The following is a 17,014-nucleotide window of genomic DNA, read 5'->3' as shown; positions in this document are numbered from 1 at the left end:
GAAAAAAAAAAAAAGCCACTGAAACAAAATGGTACCAAAATCTGCAGGCAGCCTGCTCTCAATGGCTGAGAACCCCAAACCCAGAACCCAAAAGACAATATAGGAATAGGTATAACATTGAAATAGAGAAAAATGAAGGCAGATAAAGATCATATGGTCTATCCAGTCTGTCCATCGATGCCATCTACTGGTACTATTCCTTCCTTTCTCTTAGAGATCCAATGTACTTGTCTTAAAATCTCTTGAATTTAGATACAAAATTGGGAACAGCAGAGGTAAATTACTGGAGTGGCCCATGAATGTTGCATCAAGCAGAGGAAGCATAGTCAATTGGGAAAGAGGTTACAGTATACAATTTATACTTGGTCGCATGATGCATCTGAGGTTGAAGGATGATCAAGGCTGTAAAAGGGCCCCATAGACCTTTATTTTATTTATAAATATGCATGAAAATTAATAAATAAACAGCAGTAGCAAGTTCCAACCTCACCATAACATTCTAGTGTGTAAATTCAGACTTTAGAACAGCATTTCCAAAACTGGCTGTAGTTAATCTTTCTGTTCTTTGACCCTATGCCATCCAAGGATGTATCTTAAGAACTACTGGACATTGTGTAATCAAATTAAAATGTCTAATAATGCAGCATTATGGATAAAGCAAAAATTCATGAAATTATGATTTGAGTAAAATTACAAATCGAGAAACTTTTAAAAAGTAGCATAGAATGAAGGTCTGTAGATGCATGCCATTGATGGACTTTTGCCTAGCCTCTCTCCGAGAACTCTTATGCTTAAAGTTTCTACTTTTGTATTGGCAAACCAGCATCAATTTTGCTAAATTTCATCAATGAGTCGAGATTCTGTAGTAAGCGTATCATCTAGTGCTTTATTATTTCAATAGATCTTGTTGCATAAAGGTGTGATTCAAATTAATATACATAAATATAATGTAATGAAAAACATAGATTCTGAATGAAAAAACCTAGGATTGGCAACACTGCCTTGCTGGCAGTTTAATTCCACATAAAAGATTTCTATTAGTTTTGGCCCCTGAAGTTCAGATGAAGGCTAAAATGCTGAAAAAGCAGAAGCAAAGCTACATGGTAAAAATGAAAGTGAAACTTTGTCATGTTGGAAGAATGGGGGAGAAGCAGAGTCTTAAATTAGTAATTAAAACTTTATAAAAATGTCTTAGAAAATTGAGGAGGTATCGAGGACAGGTCTTGACACATCCCATGGAGGAAGAAGATTAAACAGGGTGGGGCAACTGAGGCAACCCAGGAACCCCTGCACATCCTCAGAGAGGTCATCATGGAATGTGCCTCCATTTTCCTGCTTTTCTACAGAGGAAGACTAATTCTGAATCAAGAAAGCAACTTTAATTAAAATAAATTATAAAAAAAAGAAAATAAATGCATAACATAAGCACAGAGATTTCTTGGAGGGAGGGATTGTACACCCAGGCAGCGGGGTGGACTGAATAGGTCATTTTGACTTTTCCTGCCATCATGTTCTGTTTAATTTTCAAAGGGAAACAATGTAAGTTGTTTCTCTTTAGAAATTTGCATAATATATTTTAGTTTAATGTAGTTTATTAAATCTATTTATTGACCACTTATCTGTGTGTGTATGTTTGGGGGGGGGGGGTTAGTTAATTTTTTTAACATATTTGTATAGCACTGTTGAATGGTACCAGCAAATTTGGATTTGGATACCAGATTTAATTCCTCATGTTACGAAATCCAAGTTCAAAGTGAGTTATAAATTAAGGTACATAGCATAAGAGCCATCTCCAATATTGAGCAAGCTCCTCCACTGTGTCTAGGGAAGGATAATATTTACTGTGTTTAGCAGAACCAATCAGTTTGAAATGTGAGCTCCTATAGTATACAGTGAGAGTTCAAGGCAAGGTACAGGTTCAGGTTAAAGGTAAGAGCTTATGGAAATAGATTCAGCCAACTGGATGAGGTCTGCATTGTGATCCCATATTCCAGGAGACAGGAAGTGGGGTTTGACCAGGTTCTGGTCTCTCTAGTACAGGGGTGTCAAATTCTGGCCTGTGGACCCAATTTGGCCCACAGGGTAATTAAATTTGGCCCGCGAGTGAATACTCTAATTTGACCTGCGTTGGCCTGTGAGAGAATACCCTGCTGCTTGCTCTCTTTGCTTAGCAGTGTCAGAGGGAAGCAACCACCAGCTATTAGGTCAGAAACAGTAAAGAAAGTATCAGCCATGAGACACCGAGGAGAAGCACGCAAGAGGGCAAGGGGAAGGGGATGGTGAAATGGAGGCTCCGGGCTCAGGAAGAGCACCCCGTGAGCTGTACCTGTGGAGATGCAGTTAGCGTGTGACAGCTAAGAGGTGAATTTCCCTCTCACTGCGTCCTCAGATTCCAATACCGGCAAGGGCTGATCGTCAATACCTTCGGGCTTTCTAAAGTGACAACAGCAACGGCGGTATCTGGCAAGCAGAGGCAGCACTCTGAACAGGCTTCTCCTGGCCTGCCCCACTGGGGTTAGCGTACCTTAATAAAAGGCCCCCCTAAGTATCTTAATAAAAAATTTGGCCCGTGACTTAGCCTATGTTTTAGATTTCAGCACCTTATGTGATTGAGTTTGACACTCGAGTCTAATTGGTGTTGGTCAGGTTATCATACGGCACCTTCCGAAAAGAAATTAAGACAGTATTATTTGATAAATTTATCTCTTAATTCGATGTTTTTATTCTTAATAATAATTTTACAGTTTTTTTTCAGTTCAAAGATTTTATTGATTTTAATATACAGCAAGAACATGAAATGTTAACAAGGCATGATCAGTTACTGTGCTAGTCTATAATTACCAATATTTGAACATATATATCATATTGTGGCTCATCTATCATTTCATTCCTATGGGGTAATTTTACTGTTTTGACTTATACTTTTATTGTCTTTTTAATTAATATGCTGCATTCTCTTTTTAATATTGTACTTCACTGATTGTCCAGTTTTACTCTCTTGTGTAAACCGCCTAGAATTCTCTTGATTGTGGTGGTTTACAAAAATAAAGTTATGTTATGTTATGCTTGCTTGCGTGCGAGAACGAAAAAATTTCCCATATAAGTTGCTATAGATTGGGGATCTGGATTAGGTAGAATATGGGTTTGCAGCTGCAGGATGTCATAACCACATTCAGGTATTACTTTCTCCAGAAACTCTTTGTCCAGGGACAAAGTGAAAAATTTTCTCTCACCAAGCATATAATCAGTACAACCTAGTGCTCCCACTAATATCAAATAACCTCCTTGTTTCAGCATTGATGAGATATTATTCAAAGCACAGCAGAAAGTGTTCTTGTCCTTGCAAGCGAATTCCAAACACAGACATGTGATCAGGCAGTCTACTGCAGGCAGTACCAGCGGATCCAACGGGTTGTTCTGGGTGACATCGCTCTTGAGAACACACTTGACTTTTTTTCTCAGTTTGGCTTCTATCTCAGTTTCCTTGTCCCTATGAAGGAAAAGAATCTTTATCCAAAGCATCTTCACGTCATCGTAGTGGACCAATCAGAATAGCTAATACAGACAAATTGTAGACAGGCAATGGGCAAATGCTAAAAATATTTTACTATATCCCTATAATAAAGGAAGTGGCCTTGGTAGTGTTTGTGCTGAGACATACTGCTGGTTGTTATTGTGGCGGGGCTTTGTACTGACGGTCATTGGAACTAAATCTGTGGATGCTTGAGCAAACTCATTGACTCTGTCTAGGGAAGGTAATTTCTATTGTGTTTAACACCCCCCCCAAACACTTTGGAAAGTTGGCTTCTATGGGGGGAGTATCTGCTGTGAGTGCGCTAATGCTGAGTTGTGATGCCTGTGGATGTGGTGATGATGGTAGAATATTAAATTTCTAGTAGGTGTGGTATGGAGGTTTGTTGTACCACTAGTTTGTAGTATCTGCTGCTAATGTGCTGCTAGTGGTTTGTGATGCCAGTAGGTGGAGCAATGGTGTTTTATGGTGATGGGGGTTTATGAGGGACTGCTGAAAATTTCTCATCTCAACCAACAAAGTTGGGGAGTCTCCATTTAGGGCTATACATTTAGTCCAGTGCTATTATCTTTCCATTGGAAAATTACAGAACAAAAAATGTAGAAAATTGCTGGACTAAGTGTATAGCCCTCGAAAAGAGACTGCCCCAACTTTGTTGATTGGGCTTAGGACTTTTCAGTGGCCCCTTGTATATTGATGGCTGTACGATGGGGTGCTGAAATGTTCTCATCCCAACCAAGATAAGAATGACATGGATATGGTTCAATCAATGATCTCAAACAATGTCAAAATATAGAATTTTGTTTCTGCAAATTGGCACTGAGCAAAATAAGGTAACACTCTTTTCAGCTACAGTGGCAAAATAATGCTCAGAATTTATCGATGTTATTAAAGTGGGTTTTGAAGACCAGGCTTGCTCTGCTCTTTTCCATTGGATTTTACATTATATAAAATACATAATGAAACAAAACACAACACAACCAATAAACTGTAAAAAAAATTATAGTCAGAGAAAGCCAATGTAAACAACTCCAAAATAACAAGAAGATCCCGTTGTTCAAAGCATAAAGTGACATGGCAGAGGGAAGGCCGCGAAGCAGCCTGTTCAGAACACTGTCACTATTTTTGGATGCATCAGAGATATATAGGTGGGAGGGTTGATGGGGTTCTGCTGCACAGGGGGATGGGAGGGAGGGAGAGAAAGATGCTGCAGAAGGAAGGCCCGTTCAAATGTTGCACAAGGGGATGGGTGAGAGGGAATGGAAACCCAGAAATAGTGGAAGCCTGGATTTTTTAAAGTAGGGATGAGTTGGAGAGTGTCAGGGACATTCGGGGGGGGGGGGGGAGGGCTGCGGGGTCAATCTTAACTAGGCCTTATTTTGGGGGTAGGGCTTATATGAGGGAGCATTTTAAAAAATCATGCTAGGGCTTATTTTGGGGGAAACATGATAGGTGTGTACAGGTGATCTTTGGATGGAACTGTTGCAAACATCTAAGGCTGCAATTTGGCCATGATTGCAACAGGTTTTGTGAGGCTCTTTTATAGACATATACGGGTAGAGGGGCATAATAAAAAAAACGTATAAGTCCCCTTTTGGCCTAAGGCCATAAACGTTGAAAGTAGAAGCAGGAAAAATGTCCATTATTAAAAAAAACATCCAAAAGGAGGTTGTTTTTTTTATAATAGCCTGCCTCTACGTTCAGCTGTTTAAATGCCCAGACCACCACTACGTCTAAACTTACACCATATAATCAACCTAAGAAAAGCCTAAGTCCCAAAAGGGCTTTTAGGCGAAGGAGGGGCCAGTCCTTTGCCTAAAAGCTGGATTATGTAAGCAGTGTTTGTCAAAAATAACACCGGTTACAAAATCGCCCCCACCCCAGCAATGATCGGGCCAGGAGTTAGCCCAAGCCCTCCTGACCTGGTGACTCCCTGATGCCCGACAGCGATCGGGCCAGGAGGGTGCCTAAGCCCTCCTGGCTCGGCGACTGCCCACCCCGCTGAAACGATCCGGGCAGGAAGGAGCCCAACCCCTCCTGGCCCAGCGACCCCCCCCCCTACACACTCGATCAAGGCAGGTTGGAGCTAAAACCCTTCTGCCCAGGCGACCCCCCCTACCCCCCACCCCTACTATGAGATGGGCAGGAGGGATTACAGACCCTCCTGCCCTAGACTCACCTCCTCCCATGATCGCCTCCCCCCCCCGAATCCCCGATCGGCCCCCCACCCACCGACCCGCAAGACCCCCCGCCGACCCCTCGACCCCTTGAGCCCCCCAATCCCCCTCTCCGTACCTGTAAAATTCATTGGCCGGACGGATGGGTTCTAAGCCTGGCCGGCCGGCAGGCCCACCATCCCTCGAATGGCGGGTCTTAGGGCCTGAATGCCCAGGTGGCTCAAACCCCACCCACAGTTGGGGCCTGAGGCACCTGGGCTAACCGGAATTGGCCCCATAGCCTAGCAGTCTGGATTATCTAACAGCTGGACGTAGAAGTAGACCATTTCCTCCCCTCAAAAAATTTGGACATATTTTTTGAGAATGGATTTTGGATGCTATTAACTTTGGGTGACTAGTGACCTAGGCCCAAAATGGACTTAGGTATCTATTTAGATTATGCCTCTCCACGTGTCTTTATAAAATAGCCTCAAGAGAGGCGCTTATTTGGATTCTCAATCAAGGTGACCTGTTATAAAATTATCTTTAGTGACAGCAATTCCCAACAGCCATTTATCTGGTAAAAGGTTTATGTAAAAATGGCTTGTGGGCAAAGATACATAGTGATGGATCCAAAGCCAGTTCGAGAGATATTGGCACTCTATGGCTACTTGCTTTGGCATTGCCCAGTCCCTCCCACCTTGGGTTTGGCATCTATTCCCCTCAAGTCCAGTCTCTCTTTCCCCCTTCTTTGTCCCTCCTCCTGTAATTCTAGCACCACCCCTCTCCTCTCTCACTTTCTTGTGGCCCCTTAAAATTTATGTCAGAAGGTGTTTGACAAGGTTCTGCATGAACGACTACTTTGGAAAATTGCGAGCCACGGAATTGAGGGTGAAATACTCACGTGGATTAAAAACTGGCTGGAGTGGGGGTAAATGGACAATACTCGGACTGGAAGAGCGTCACCAGTGGGATGCTTGGACCCGTGCTCTTCAACATCTTTATAAACAATCTGGACATTGGTACGATGAGTGAGGTGATTAAATTTGCAGATGATGCAAAGTTATTCAGAGTAGTGAAGACACAGGGGTATTGCGAAGATCTGCAACGTGACATAATCAGGCTCGAGGAATGGGCATCGACATGATAGATGAGGTTCAACATTGATAAGTGTAAAGTGATGCATGTAGGTAACAAAAATCTCATGCATGAATACAGGATGTCCGGGGCGGTACTTGGAGAGACTTCCCAGGAAAGAGACTTTGGAGTGATTGACAAAATGATGAATGTCCACGCAATGTGATGTGACGGCAAAAATGGCGCACAGAATGCTAGGAATGATAAAGAAGGGGATCAAGAACAGATCGGAGAAGGTTATCATGCCGCTGTACTGGGCCATGGTGCGCCCTCACCTGGAGTACTGCGTCCAGCACTGGTCGCCATACATGAAGAAGGACACGGTACTTGAAAGGGTCCAGAGAAGAGTGACTAAAATGGTTAAGGGGCTGGAGGAGTTGCCGTACAGTGAAAGATTAGAGAAACTGGGGCTTTTCTCCCTCGAACAGAGGAGATTGAGAGGGGACATGATCGAAACATTCTAGGTACTGAAGGGAATAAATAGACTTAGTAGATAAGGATAGGTTGTTCACCCTCTCCAAGGTAGGGAGAACGAGAGGGCACTCTCTAAAATTGAAAGGGGATAGATTTTGTATGAACGTAAGGAAGTTTTTCTTCATCCAGAGAGTGGTAGAAAACTGGAACGCTCTTCCAGAGTCTGTCATAAGGGAAAACACCCTCCAGGGATTCAAGACAAAGTTAGACAAGTTCCTGCTGAACCGGAACATGCTCAGGTAGGGCTAGTCTCAGTTAGGGCACTGAGCGGACTGCTGGGCACGATGGACCACTGGTCTGACCCAGCTGCGGCAATTCTTATGTTCATATGTTTAAAACTTGATATACTGCTTAATCTTACGACAGAGCCCTCAGCAAACTGCATCAGAGAGAGACCCAGGGGCTGGCCGAAGGCAGGCTGTCATGCTGCTGTTGCTGCCCCCAGTGACTGATATAAACTTTACAGGACTGCAGATGGAGTTAGAGGTGAGAGAGCAATGCTGGGTCTGCAGAGAGAGGGGGTAGGAGAGAGAAAAGCAGAGCCTGAACCTGGGGAGGGAGGAAGAAAAGGCTGGAAGACTGGGTGAGGTCAGAAGCTGGGTTTTTTATTGCCTATAAATGCCAGTGCATGGGCCAGAGCTTCACCTGGCCCATTGTTTAAGTCGGCACTGAATGGATATTTGTGTGTTTTATTCTCAAAATCTTTTGTTCAACTTTACTGCAGCCACATTTTGGTGTTTCTTAGTAATCCCCACTCCACCACCGCCCCCCTCCTCCAAAGCTGCTGCTGTAGATAAACATATGATCTTTTTATGAATGGTCAAACCATCCCTATGTGGAATGCTGCACTGATGATCAATGAGAACTTGGGGTAGGTGTTCACTGAATGTGCTATTTTAGTGTTATATCCGGAGCATAGTCATAGGGGGCCCTCAGGGGCCCATCCCCGCCCCCCTCCCCAGGGCAGTGCATATACAGTTTGGCATTCCCTACCCCACAAACTATACAGTTAGGTGTCTTTCTCTCTTCCCTCCCCCCATAGTCTGTTTTCTTTTCACTTTCCCCCCCCCCCTTTCCACCACCACTGTCATTCTCTCTTATCAACTCTTTCAAGGCAGCTTTGCCTCTTTCCAAACCAAAAGCTTTCTTTCTGCAGCATCCCACCCGCCAGGAAGTTGTGCAGAGAGAAAGCTTCCAGGTCATCAAGAATCAAGGCTGCCTTGAGAGAGCTGACACCAGAGAACTAAGTGTTTATCGGTTTCATAATCAAACCAGGGTAGGGCATAAGGTAAGGAGAAAGTGAAAGAGATGCCAGACCATGGGGAGGAGAAAAAGGAGAGAGACATCGGACCATTAGAGGTGGGAGAGGGAAACAAATGCATGACTACTTGAGGGGAGGATAGAGAGAGAATGAATGTGTTGCCCTCCCAGTCTGCCCCGGCCTCTTCCTAAATTGAAGGGTTGGCTACACCCCTGACTTGTATCCCTAGAGTCTTGAAATTTGTCTACATAACATTCTGATTTATTAACAGCGGCCTTGGGGCTCACTCAATGACCAATGCCAGTACTAATGCTATGGTCATAGATTATAATCCTTTATGATTATATGAGTATTCATAGAATCTATTATTATGAACAGTAATCCATTTACAATGAACAAAAGAAACCTTCCTACACTTCTCTTTTCCATATCTTTCCAATCTACACTTCTCTAAACACGTGCAAAGGCATAATAAAAAAAATACATCTAAGTCCGTTTTGGGCCTAGGGTACAAGTCATCCAAAGTCAGAAAAGTCCAAAGTCCATTCTCAAAAAATATGTCCCCAAATTTTTTTTTTTTTTTTATATTGTCTACTTCAATGTCCACCCATTTGATCATTCAGGCTGCCAAGTTGTCTATCTTTCTACCACATTCTCATCCAAAAAAATCATCCAAGTCTGAAACGCCTGCCCTAGAATAAGACTTTTTTTTACTCGGGAGGGGTCAGCAAAATGATGGACTGGCCACCCAGACATGGTAACAGATTAGTGGGGCACCTTACAGGGCACTGCTGTGAACTTCACAAAAAGGGTGCTACATGAACATCTCATCACAACTCCTGTTTGTCTGTTTTAATTAGACTGTAAGCTCTATTGAGCAGGGTTTGTCTCTTACATGTTTAATGTACAGTACTATGTATGTCTAGCAGTGCTCTAGAAATGATAAGTAGTAGTAGTATGTTTTGAAAATTATCCCAGGGAATTTATATGCACTCATGTATACCTGCTCTTTTGTAGGCAAAAATATTCTGAGCTGATTTATGTGTATACATAGTACATATGTATTTGCAAAAACATGCAAATAAATGCAATTCCCTTACCAGTCCCAACAGCTGAAATGCTTCTGGATAAAGCTATACCTGAACAGTCAGTGCACACTTAACTTTATGTACATATTGTGGGTACAAGTATGTATGTGCTTATTTCCAGTATAAGATAAACAGGAGAGAGGGAGTCAGAAGCACAGGAAACCAAGCTAAGCAGAGAGCACAGTGGCCTCCAAGGATGGGTTTATTATAGGACCTGACATAGGCTGTGTTTTGGCAAAGTGCCTGCGTCGCTGTAAATATTTTGTTCCTTCAAAGATCAGTAAATTGTACCAACATAACAGTTAAAACAACATGGCAGCTTTTTTAGCTGTAAAGATTAGCCAAAACTGTCTAGCAATAGACTGTTCATCTATCCTACTGAACAGTTCTCATACCTGTTGCCTTCCAGCTCACATATGTGCTTTATCGTTGCACTCCAGTCAAATGCCCCCTTCTCATTCTTCAGCCATGACTCTATCTCCTGCCGGTTCTGTTCCAGGACATTTGTGATGATGATTTCTTTGAAGGAATTACAGGCTGGGAATAGATGGTTCAGGATGGGAAAGATGCCAAAGTCTAGCAGGGTGTCCCCCTGTACACCATCTGATTTAGAAAAATTAAAATACAAAGTTCTGGAAAGAGTTCTTAATATGCTTCCTAAAGCCCTTTAGGTTCTGATCTCTGCAAGGTATTCTCCTGGAGGGAAGGAAAATGATTTGAATTCTATCTCTCCCTAAAATGGATCCTATTTGCTTTGAAAATGAAAACCAAAGAGGATCGCTAAAGGATTGTAAAAAATTGCAAGAGGACCTTGAGAAACTGGGAGACTGAGCATCAAAATGGCAGACATTTAATGTAAGTGCAAAGTGGTGCATGTGGGAAAGAGGAACCCAAACTATAGTTTTGTGATGCAGGGTTCCACATTAGGAGTACTGCCCAAGAAAAGGATGTAGATGTCATCGTTGAGGATTCATTGAAACCCTCAGTTCAGTGTGTGGTGGCGGCTAAGAAAGCAAATAGAATGTTAGGAATTATCAGGAAAGGAATGGAAAAAAAAGATGAAAATGTTATAATGCCCTTGTTTTGCTCTATGGTACAACCACACCTTGAATACTGTGTGCAATTCTGGTCCACCATATCTCAAAAAGATATAGCAGAATTCTAAAAAGGTACATAGAAGGGCAACGAAAATGTTAAAAGGGATGGAATGACTTCCCTATGAGAAAAGGCTATAGCGGCTAGGGCTTTTCAGCTTGGAGAAGAGATGACTCAGCGGTGATATGATAGAGGTCTATAAACTAATGAATGGCGTGGAAAGGGTAAATGTAAAGAATGACACGGAGACACAATTTTCCCTATCCCTGTGGGAACTCATATTCCCGTCTCGTCCCTGCAAGTTCTTTTCTTGTCTATGCCCCATTGCTGCAAGCTCCAACCTCATCTGCATAAGCCTCAAAAACTTTAAAATCATAAGTGTTTGAGGCTTGTGTGGTTAAGGCAGAGCTTACTGGAATGGGGCAGGGATGGGGACAAATCTGTCCCCGTGTCATTCTCTAGGTAAATGTGAATCGCTTGTTCACTCTTTCCATAAATACTAGGACTAGGGTGCAAGCGAAGAAACTACTAAATAGTAGATTTAAAACAAACCGGAGAAACGATTTCTTTACTCAATGTGTAATTAAAATTTATTTATTTGGTTTTGCATCCCGTCCTCCCAGGAGAACTCAGAATGGGTTACAAGTTTACATACATAACAAAGCCTGGTAAAATATAACATGACAAACATAGCACAATATGACACAGCATGACAAGTATTGCACGACAAACATAGGATGGCAGCTTAATATGGCAATCATATATACAAGCATAGCATAGTAACATAGTAGATGATGGCAGATAAAGACCCTAATGGTCCATTCAGTCTGCCCAACCTAATTCAATTTATTTTTTTTTCTTCTTAGCTATTTCTGAGCAAGAATCCAAAGCTCTGCCCGGTACCGTGCTTAGGTTCCAACTAGAGAATGACACGGTGAAAAAATTGGTCCCCGTCACCGCCCCGTCCCCGTCTCACCATCCCCGTCACCGCCCCGTCCCCGTCTCACCAACCCCGTCACCGCCCCGTCCCCGTCTCACCATCCTCTTCACCGCCCCGTCACCGCCACTGCCACCCCATTCACCGCCCCGTCACCGCCACTGCAATCCCATTCACTTTTCTTTATTTACGTATAAAGGAAACATTCTTTAAAACTTTAAAACTTTAAAACTTAGTTAAATATTAGTTAATAACTATACAAAAACAAAACACGCAGAGAAAAAATTAATTAATAAAAATTCTCAAAACTGACACATTTTGATCACTAAATTTAAAATAGTTATTTTTCATACAGTTTTTCAATCACTAATCTTCCACCACCCCTGGGGCTAGCAATGCAAAAACAAACACGACATGTACTTTAAATGCTGCTACGGCTGCAAGTCTCCCCTCCCCCCAGCGATCACGGCAGGAGGGCACCCAACCCCTCATGTAGACCCCCCCAACGGCCCTCCAGACAATCGCAGCAGAAGGGTACCCAACCCCTCCTGCCGGTCCTCCCAATGGCCTCCCCTAAGATCGCCGGCAGGAGGGTACCCAACCCCTCCTGCTGGACCCCCCCCCCCACGAACCCTCCCACCCCGGAACCCCCTTAGTCTTACTTTTCAAGTTGGACCGGACAGCTCCTCGCTCGTCTGGCCAGCAGGCCTGCCTCCGTCCAAATGAGGCGGGCCCGCCCCTCCCCTCCCCTCCCCTGCCTCCCAATGGCCTCCCCTAAGATCGCCGGCAGGAGGGTACCCAACCCCTCCTGCTGGACCCCCCCCAACGAACCCTCCCACCCCGGAATCCCCTTAGTCTTACTTTCAAAGTTGGACCGGACAGCTCCTCGCTCGTCTGGCCAGCAGGCCTGCCTCCGTCCAAATGAGGCGGGCCCGCCCCTACCCTGCCCAACCCACAGGATCCTAGGGCCTGATTGGTCTAGGCACCTAAAGCCACTCCCGCTATAGGAGGGGCCTTAGGTGCTTGGGCCAATCAGGCCCTAGGATCCTGTGGGTTAGGCAGGGGAGGGGAGGGGCGGGCCCGCCTCATTTGGACGGAGGCAGGCCTGCTGGCCAGACGAGCGAGGAGCTGTCCGGTCCAACTTGAAAAGTAAGACTAAGGGGGTTCCGGGGTGGGAGGGTTCGTTGGGGGGGGGGGTCCAGCAGGAGGGGTTGGGTACCCTCCTGCCGGCGATCTTAGGGGAGGCCATTGGGAGGACCGGCAGGAGGGGTTGGGTACCCTTCTGCTGCGATTGGCAGGAAGGGTTGAAATGACAAATGAGGAGCACGGTGAAATAGCGGTTCCTAGAAGGGGGTACATTGGCCCGCGGGGACAAACCTGTTCACCGTTTCCGCGGTCGGTGAATGGCCTTGTCCCCGTCACCGCAGCGACTGCTAGTTTTCTTCCCCGTTTTCGGCGGTGACCCGCGGCTTAAATGCGGTGGCCGCGGGTAAACCGTCACCGTGTCATTCTCTAGTTCCAACTACTTAAGTCTGTCAAAGCTCACTCCAGCCTATCTACACCCTACTAGCCACTGAAGCCTTCCCTAGCCCATCCTCCCTCAAACGGCCATATACAGACACAGACCATGCAAGTCTGCCCGGTACTGGCCTAAATATTTACTACTTACTTCAATATTTACTATTATTTTCTGATTCTAGATACCTCTGTATTCATCCTACGCTTTTTTGATCTCCATCACCATTTTTCTCTCCACTACCTCTCTCAGGAGCGCATTGAAGGTATCCACCACCCTCTCCATAAAGAAGAATTTCCTTACATTGCTCTTGAGTCTCCCACCCCTCAGCCTAAAAGTATGCCCTCTGGTTTTACCTTTTTCCTTTCTCTTGAAAAGATTTTGTTCTACGTTAATACCTTTCAAGAACTTAAACATCTGGATCATATCTCCCCTGTCCCTCCTTTCCTCTAGGGCAGTGGTTCCCAAACCTGTCCTGGAGGACCCCCAGGCCAGTCGGGTTTTCAGGCTAGCCCTAATGAATATGCATGGAGCAGGTTTGCATACCTGGCACCTCCATTATATGCAGATCTCTCTCATACATATTCATTAGGGCTATCCTGAAAGCCCGACTGGCCTCATTTGGAATACTGTGTGCAATTCTGGAGGCCACATTACCGAAAAGATGTGCTAAGAGTAGAGTCGGTGCAACGGATGGCCACCAGGATGGTCTCGGAGCTCAAGGATCTATCGTACGAGGAAAGGCTGAAAAATTTGTGACTGTACTCACTCGAGGAACGTAGGGAGAGAGGAGACATGATCAAGACGTTTAAGTATATTACCGGCCGTATCGAGATGGAAGAAGAGATTCTCTTTCTCAAAGGACCCTCAGCCACAAGAGGGCATCCGCTCAAACTCAGGGGCGGGAAATTTCATGTCGACACCAGGAAATATTTCTTCACCGAGAGAGTGGTTGATCCTTGGAACGAGCTCCCAGTGCAGGTGATCGAGGCAAACAGCATACAAGAATTTAAGAGTAAATGGGATGCCCATGTGGGATCTAATAGAGGGTTAAGCCAAGGGAAAGTGTCACCAGGAGTGGGATCCCTAGGACAGTAGACTTGGGGGTGGGTCAGTAGAGTGGGCAGACCTGATGGGCTATGGCCCTTATCTGCCGTCATCTTCTATGTTTCTATGTTTCTATCATCCAACTCGCTCATTCATACATTTATTTGTTCAGTGGATCCCTGATGAAGCTGAGGAGAATGGATCCCTGACAAAGCTGAGGCGAAGCGTGTACTATTATAAGACTTGGCCATCTCCTTAGACTTTTGGTTATACTCCCACCCTTTCCGCTCCTCTAAAAACGCCTCTTTTCGCTCTAGGCGTTCAGAGGCAGGGCAAAGGCCTACGGTGGTTTTAGATACATTTAAAACCAGCTTTGATTAACGGTACTTGGACGATCTGTCTTTTTGATCATCCAAGTACTGATTTAGGCTACTTTTGAACTTTTTTTTAATTATGAGCACCCTAGTATTAGAAATATTATGGCAATACTGAGACAGAACAAGAGTCAGGTTTTTGTTCTGTACGATGAGTTCTCTGGGGATATGTCCTTCTTCTGCTTGGAACTCATTGTTAAGTGAAGAAGATTTCTGTGGATACAAAATATATGTTTGCTTTTATCACAGTTATGGTCCAGTGAGCGGAGTCAGGGGTCTCTATTTTTTTATATTGACTTGTGTAGCCTGGATATCTAGTGGCAATATTTTATGCTGAAAATAACCAGCAATTGCATAGTTTTCATTTTTTCTAGTTTATAGTCTGGGAATAAATGTTGCATTCTCTTTATCTTGGGGCAACTTCCTCACCAGTGTTCTGAGTGAGGAAAGATCTACACCCTGCCCTCTGAACAAAGTTCTGAGGGAATCCTCCCTTTTAGGTGCTTTGGATGGGGAAAGGGATGTTTTCTCAATCCTTGCATCAGGCAGCAGACTATCTTGAGATACTCCTAAACAAGGGTAGAAGTTCTTGCATACAGTGGTATAATGCAAGAACCAACCTTTTGGGCAGAATCTGGAACTAGGTGACATCCCCAGCTAGATGTTCCTAAAAACCTTCCTGAATTCTTCAACCCTAGTCAGGAATTGGCAGAGGATGTTTTCATTAGCAAAGCATTTCTCTAGGACACACTTCAGCCCAGAATCTCTTACTAAATCAACAAGTCTAATCCTGCAAAGGGAAGAGAGAGTACCACCCACCTGAGATGAATGCTTTATGCATATTCTCTATCACAAATTGAATGTAGCCATTGGCAAAGGCGATCCCATTTTCACTAAAGTAGGTGTTCAGAAAGAGGTTGGGGGCAAAACACTTCTGGTAAGTTTCATGGCTGGTGACTTCTGATTCCATTCTGTCCTTTCAGAGTCTGATTCCTTTCTGTCCTCTGCATCCCTCTGCTCTGCAGTCTACCTCTCTTTATAATGGGAAAATTTAAATATCCTTTAGCCCTTCAGTTATAGTTTAATCAAATCTGGAACATTCTGATATTTCAGGCTAATGCAAGCATGAATTGCAGGCATCTGACTTTCCTTGTGGGCTGTTGACTGAAGGCAGTCATGAGACAGATGCCTCTGTTACCTCTGTTTCAGGTCAAAAATATAAGAACATAACAATAGTCATACTGAGTCAGACCAGTGGTCCATCTAGCCCAGAATCCTGTTTCCTCAATGGACAGTCCAGGTCACAAGTACCTGGCAAAAACCCAAATAATAGCAACATTCCATGCAACTTATCCAAGGTAAGCAGTGGTTTCCCCCATATCTGTCTCAATAGCAGACTATAGATTTTTCCTCCAGGAACATGTCAAAATCTTTTTTAAATCCATTTATGTTAACTGCTGTTATAATACCCTCTGGCAACTAATTCCAGAGCTTAATTATTCTTTGAGTAAAACAATGCATTCTTCTAATGGTTTTAAAAGTATTTTCTTGACGACTCCCAGATCTACCTCTCTGTTCCAAATATCTCTATTGAAACCCAGACCAGAGTCTCAGCCTGCCTGTCCGACATTGCCACCTGGATGTCTCACCACCATCTAAAACTGAATATGGCTAAAACAGAGCTGCTCATCTTCCCGCCTCAACCCACCTCTCCACTTCCCTCATTCTCCGTCTCTGTGGACAACACTCTCATCCTTCCTGTTTTGTATGCTTGTAATTTCAGGGTCATATTTTTACTCCTCTTTCTCCTTCACCACCCAGATACAACATTTCGCTAAAATCTGCCGCTTCTTCCTCTATAATATTACCAAAATCCGACCCTTCCTTCCTGAGCACACTACCAAAACACTTATCCACGCCCTCATCACCTCACACTTAGACTACTGCAACTCGCTACTCTCAGGCCTTCCACTTTGTCACCTTGCTACCCTCCAATCCATGCAGAATTCAGCTGCACGACTTATATTCCGGGACAGCCGCTATACTCATGTTACCCCTCTCCTAAAGTCACTTCATTGGCTTCCCATCTGTTTCCAAATACAATTCAAACTCTTCTTTCTGATCTACAAATGCACTCACTTAGCTGCCCCTCACCATCTCTCTTCACATATCTCCCTTTATGATTCCCCCCCCCATGAGCTCCGCTCAGCTCCCACATCTGTGCCCATAGAAAAAAAAATGAAAAAAACAGGCAGACCTGTCGTTAGCAGAGTCAGAGCATCAGTCGGATGACTAGTTTTAATATTAATGCCCTCATTTGGATGCCAGAATAGGAGAATGAGCGATCATATGGAAAACTGGTTTGCCGACTATCAATAAACAATCAGAGATTTTAGT

The 17,014-nt window shown here is 44.1% G+C and overlaps 1 protein-coding gene across 1 annotated transcript; it reads right to left on the bottom strand.

Moving 5' to 3' along the window:
- Nucleotides 1–847: 847 nt before the first annotated feature.
- Nucleotides 848–15,651, bottom strand: LOC117347698 (nicotinamide N-methyltransferase-like). The gene is made up of 3 exons (XM_033918952.1): nt 15,437–15,651; nt 10,044–10,251; nt 848–3,490 (listed from the first exon to the last, which is right to left on the bottom strand). The coding sequence occupies exons 1-3, from the start codon at nt 15,585–15,587 to the stop codon at nt 3,061–3,063; spliced, it is 789 nt and encodes a 262-aa protein (XP_033774843.1). The 5' UTR covers nt 15,588–15,651; the 3' UTR covers nt 848–3,060.
- Nucleotides 15,652–17,014: the final 1,363 nt, after the last annotated feature.

This window comes from Geotrypetes seraphini, chromosome 13, assembly GCF_902459505.1.
Source record: "Geotrypetes seraphini chromosome 13, aGeoSer1.1, whole genome shotgun sequence".
Taxonomy (NCBI): domain Eukaryota; kingdom Metazoa; phylum Chordata; class Amphibia; order Gymnophiona; family Dermophiidae; genus Geotrypetes; species Geotrypetes seraphini.
Note: the sequence above shows the minus strand (reverse complement) of the source record. Positions and strands in the feature narration are given on the sequence as shown.

Excerpts from the sequence above, each read along its gene's own strand:
- LOC117347698 (XM_033918952.1), bottom strand. The coding sequence starts at position 15,587 with ATGGAATCAGAAGTCACCAGCCATGAAACTTACCAGAAGTGTTTTGCC. Across the intron at positions 10,252-15,436 it reads GCATAAAGCATTCATCTCAG|ATGGTGTACAGGGGGACACC; the intron begins GTGGGTGGTACT and ends TTTCTAAATCAG. Across the intron at positions 3,491-10,043 it reads TGTGAGCTGGAAGGCAACAG|GGACAAGGAAACTGAGATAG; the intron begins GTATGAGAACTG and ends TTTCCTTCATAG.